This window comes from Tripterygium wilfordii, chromosome 6 (genome assembly GCF_013401445.1).
Source record: "Tripterygium wilfordii isolate XIE 37 chromosome 6, ASM1340144v1, whole genome shotgun sequence".
NCBI classification, from domain to species: domain Eukaryota; kingdom Viridiplantae; phylum Streptophyta; class Magnoliopsida; order Celastrales; family Celastraceae; genus Tripterygium; species Tripterygium wilfordii.
Genome location: NC_052237.1, coordinates 8,531,755 through 8,536,418, shown reverse-complemented (window position 1 = coordinate 8,536,418; position 4,664 = coordinate 8,531,755). Strand labels below are relative to the sequence as shown.

General features: G+C 37.7%; 1 protein-coding gene across 1 annotated transcript; it reads left to right on the top strand.

Annotated features, from left to right (window-relative positions):
• Positions 1 to 297: 297 nt before the first annotated feature.
• Positions 298 to 3,217, top strand: LOC119999455. Its single transcript, XM_038847023.1, has 4 exons — positions 298 to 471; positions 1,575 to 1,933; positions 2,372 to 2,691; positions 2,865 to 3,217. The coding sequence occupies exons 1-4, from the start codon at positions 351 to 353 to the stop codon at positions 2,986 to 2,988; spliced, it is 924 nt and encodes a 307-aa protein (XP_038702951.1). The 5' UTR covers positions 298 to 350; the 3' UTR covers positions 2,989 to 3,217.
• Positions 3,218 to 4,664: the final 1,447 nt, after the last annotated feature.

The window sequence follows — 4,664 nt, the reverse complement described above, 5'->3', positions numbered from 1 at the left end:
TAATTGAAATTCCCTTATGTGAACCAAGAGTGTGAACATACTTTTCAACCATAAATATGACGGGTCTTACAGAAAATTTATAGTCCCGCAAGTTAGATCCGACGGCTCTCAGAACTCCGTAAATTGTTTCCGCAAATTGTGTCCTTAGGAGAAAAAAACTGATATATATATATATATAACTAGGAAAAGAAAATACACTTTCCCACTGTATTTTTTGAATAAATGTCAAAATATAAATTGAATAAATAATAATAATAAAATAAACACAGAAGACAGAGACACAAGAGACCGAGAAAGTTCAACTCCGCGCGGACCAAAGCCAAATTCGGTTCATCGGGTACTTGTAGACCATGGACTTCCCATGTCGTCTTGCTCATTCTCCGTATACTGTAGCCTGTAGGGATATGAAAACCTGTTATGGGTTCTTGATTTTGCTGCTCCTCCCGAATCTCTTACTCCCAATTTCATCCGGTGAGTTCCCGTGTTCTCTCTATTTCAGTCTAGGCATTTGTGATTGTTGTGTCCCCCTTGAATTTGGTGGATCGTTTAAATCTTTGATAAAACCCCGCATAAGTAGTCAATTAATGAGTTCTCCTTTGAGACAAATATTTTTTCTATTCGTGTTTGAGTTTTTTCCGGTTTTCCGGTAATGATTTTACTGCTTATGTGAGATTCTCGTTTTGCCTGTTGATTGAGTTGGTGGATTGGAAAAATGGAGGAAGCTGTTTATGGTGTTTTTTTTTTCTTTTTGTGGTACTTGATCTTGAAAAGGAGAGAGATATTTGAACTGAGAGTGATAGCTGCGTGAGAAATCTCAGTTAAGGGCCAGGAGGAATTGAAATTGTTGGATTTTTTTTATCTGGTATGAAGACGGTGACTGAGATTTGAGCATGAGTCTTTGCAAAAGATTGTGGTGGCATCAAACATTGAAGTTAGTTTCTCTACTCATCTGATGGCCTTCCCTTTTGCAAAAGATTGAAGCTTTATGATCATGACGTCAAGATGATTTTGCTTTGTGATTTCCCTTAACATTTACAGAATGTTGTCTTGGTGATTCTAGTTGTTAAGAGCCTTATATATTGGAAACTTTAAAAGCTTAGTGAAAATTGTTCCAATTATCAAATCTTATACTATAGTGTGAATTGAGAGTAGTGACATATCCCATCCTTGTGTGTGCACCACTTAGTAAAACATGCTGCATGAGTAACTTTGCTTCCTCTAAATGTGTTTTAGTGTCTCGCTTTGTGTTCGAAGATCTTGTGCCTGCAGTTCCTTAACCTTAAGGTCTCTCTAAGGCACTAGGTTGTCACTAATGCCCTAGTTCTTTTAAGAGCAACATTTGGTTTTGTATTAACATTGCTTCAGTTAGCATCTATTCCAGTTATCATCTAGTCGTATTGATTTTTCTTTATTGAGGTTTGATGATACCATTTCAAACTCATTGAATCGGTACCGCCAAGAGAAAGGTCCCACAAAAGGTTCATTTGTTCCTTACTAGCAGTTTTGCTTTCACTATTGTAATTATTGCATTCAAGTTTTAATTTGTTGAATTATTTCATTTTATGTCTATGCAGCGAAATCTGATGAAGTGTGCATTTCTCAAGGGGGTCGTTTTCCACCGTTCTCAGCTGAAGGTAAACCACCAAAAAGAGTAGGCAAGGGTTCCAAAGATTTGACCTTGTGTAGGGTATTCCGTAGAAAGACTTGCTGCGACGTATCTCAAACACATCCAGCTTTGCTATCTATTAGGAGGCTGGCTTCTTCTGGGGAAGCCAGCCAAGAGTGCTTGCAGTTATGGGAATTATTGGAGTGTTCCATATGTGATCCACGAATTGGTGTACAAAAGGGACCTCCTCTTATATGTGCATCTTTTTGTGACAGAGTCTATCAAGCATGCACTGATGCTTATTTCTCTATGGATGCCAAGGCACAGGTGAGTGTGGTCTCTTGACTCTAGACTAGCTTATTCATATGAAGTTTGATGTGATAATTTAATCTTTGTTTGCGATCACACAAGAATTTGAGCAAAAGACTCCAAGCGATATTTCTTTCGAAGTACTTGGAAACATTTTTCAATTATGTTGTTGCACAGATTCAGTCTTTTGATAATCAATTTGAAACATCCTGTTCGTTAAGGACGCGATCATAATTTATTATCAAAGTGCTTCTCCCTAACCAATGATGGCAGAAGCTCCCGAATTAGTTGGGCTTGTGAAATAGTGTGTGGAACTCTATAGGGTTGTTTCTATGAATTAGTTTAAACACATTTCTCTCATCTGCATACCTATCTGAAAATCGCGAGCTGCCTAGTCTTAGTTGTCTTCTGTATTCTTGACAAACTGTATGTCCTGATAGGATCTTTTCCTGACAGGTTCTTGCACCTTGTGGGGTGAATGACTTTGTTTGTGGTAGAGCTGCTGAATGGGTCTCTAATGGCACTGAGCTCTGCAAAGCTGCCGGTTTTACTATTAAATTGATAGACTTTGGCACTGAGGAAACATCTTGTTATGGTGGTAAAGCTAGTCTAGATTCTATTGCTAATTCATGGAGGAAGTCTGAGGTGTCCAAGAGAGCTTCAAAAGGAGAGGTGTTAAAAGATTTTGAGCAGTGGGTGGAGGAAATGCCATTTTGGGAAAGAGTTTCTTGGGCGGTTGGAGGGATGGTTCTCACAGCAGGATTGCTGTTTGCGAGGTAATGTAGAAATGTCAATATATCATGTCATCATCAAATTGGCATTGAACTTGCATTTCATTTTATTTTAACAGAAATTAAAACTCGATTAATGTAATAAGACTATCGATAGTTTTCTCTGGTGTTACTTTGGCGTCAGCGAGTAATGTATATGTATTTTATGGACCATGTAGTAAAAGGAGGACCCGCAACCAGCGTCAAAAGCTAGCAGCTATTCAACGAACTGTGAGGAAACTAGAAGGCAACAACCAGAACTCTCCTACTAATCAAGGAAATAGGAAAGGAGTCCGAAGATGAATGTTCCCTTATAATTGGACTCTTTTTTTGTTTGTTTTTTTGCAATACGAGAAATATGTTTACGGTTGGAATCGAACCTTGGGTATATATATGTCTAACCCAATCGATTGTCAACCGAGCCACCTCTTGTTGGTATAATTGGACTTTGTTTTAGTTTGCTGATAACTGGTAAGCGATGCTATTTTTTTTAATGTTATTTGACCCTCTGATTTGTGGATTGATGTCCTTAGTTACAGTGTTGAAAATACCTTCCTTGACCTCTCTTCCATTTTTTTTAGCCCTTGTGCTAATTAGAAAATTTTATCAACTGACCACTAATTTGATCAACTGTATCAATCAATCTCTCCATCATTTTCTTAAGACATTTTTCTCTACTGATGCTAGTGAGTCTATCCATTATTGAAAAGTTGAAAATGATTGCAAATTAGAAAGCAAGGGGATTCAGTAACCGCAACTTTCATGAGAAAAGACAAACGGCAAAAGGAAGAAAAACTAAACCATAACCATGCAAGAATGTATCTCAATTCCTGCCCAATGGGAAACAAAAATCTTTAGTTGCCAGGAACCGCACTAGTCAAGGACAGGACCCTAAAAAAATCATTTGGTAATGGCTGGTTCTCTCCGGATTTGGGGCGCAAAGAATATCGTCCGATGTCGAGAGTTCGAGTCTAAATAGGTGCAGCTGGTGGATTTGCGTGCATCTAACTTGACCCGAGTTTGGTCTTAGTGGGCTGTCCAAAGGGCATGTACAAAAAAAAGAAAAAAAAAAAGAAAGGACTCTAAAGTGTATAACTTAATATACCAAAAGAGAAGCCTAAAATATGATGGACATTTGTACAAGCTGTCCACTGATGTTCATGCAGAAATACATGAGAGATACAAAGAATATCATGGAACAAATACAAAGCCAAGCTCAGGGTAGTAAAACTTCACGCAATTTACATTCATGGCTAAAGTACTTAATTTGAACCCAAACTCGTTTTCTTTATATCTTTTACTTAGGCCACCAACTTGACCCGTCAGGCTTGTTTCCAAGGATTTGATTGTATTCAGGTCTTGACGTCTGCAAAACAACCATACAATTAGATGAGTACAAGCGATAACAAAACTTACACGAGAAACAAAAAAAATGTCCATGAATGATTTGGTCCAACCAGGACTGTAACTTATCTGCACATGATAAAGTAATGCATTTTTATTAGTAACCGAGAACGACACTATACAAGTTTACTCTTTGGACATTCAATATAGGCTTAAACTTGGGCCATCATGCCCGTACGTAAAGTAAATTCTCCACCTAACGACATGGTAAGTTGAGCTAAAACCCAACGTGGGTATAAAGTTATGCACTTCCATGTATAGGAGCAATGGAAGCCCGTAGCATACATGTTAACATTTCCATAAACGTAAAATTAAGGGTAGAGTTCACGAAATATCCAGCAACACTTTAATCCATAGCTGAGATAACGCATCAATAACTATGAGTGGTTAAAACAATTGACACATTAACTAATGGCCAGATAAATTGGATGTGCTTTCACCTTTCACTCTAACTAATTAGATTTCTCAAAATTGTAAATTCTCCTCCAATTCTTTTTCTAATGAGATGGTGAATAATTAGATGCACTGAAAATGAAAAGACTGCAGTCAAAGAGGGTGAAAAAAAGAAGAAGAGG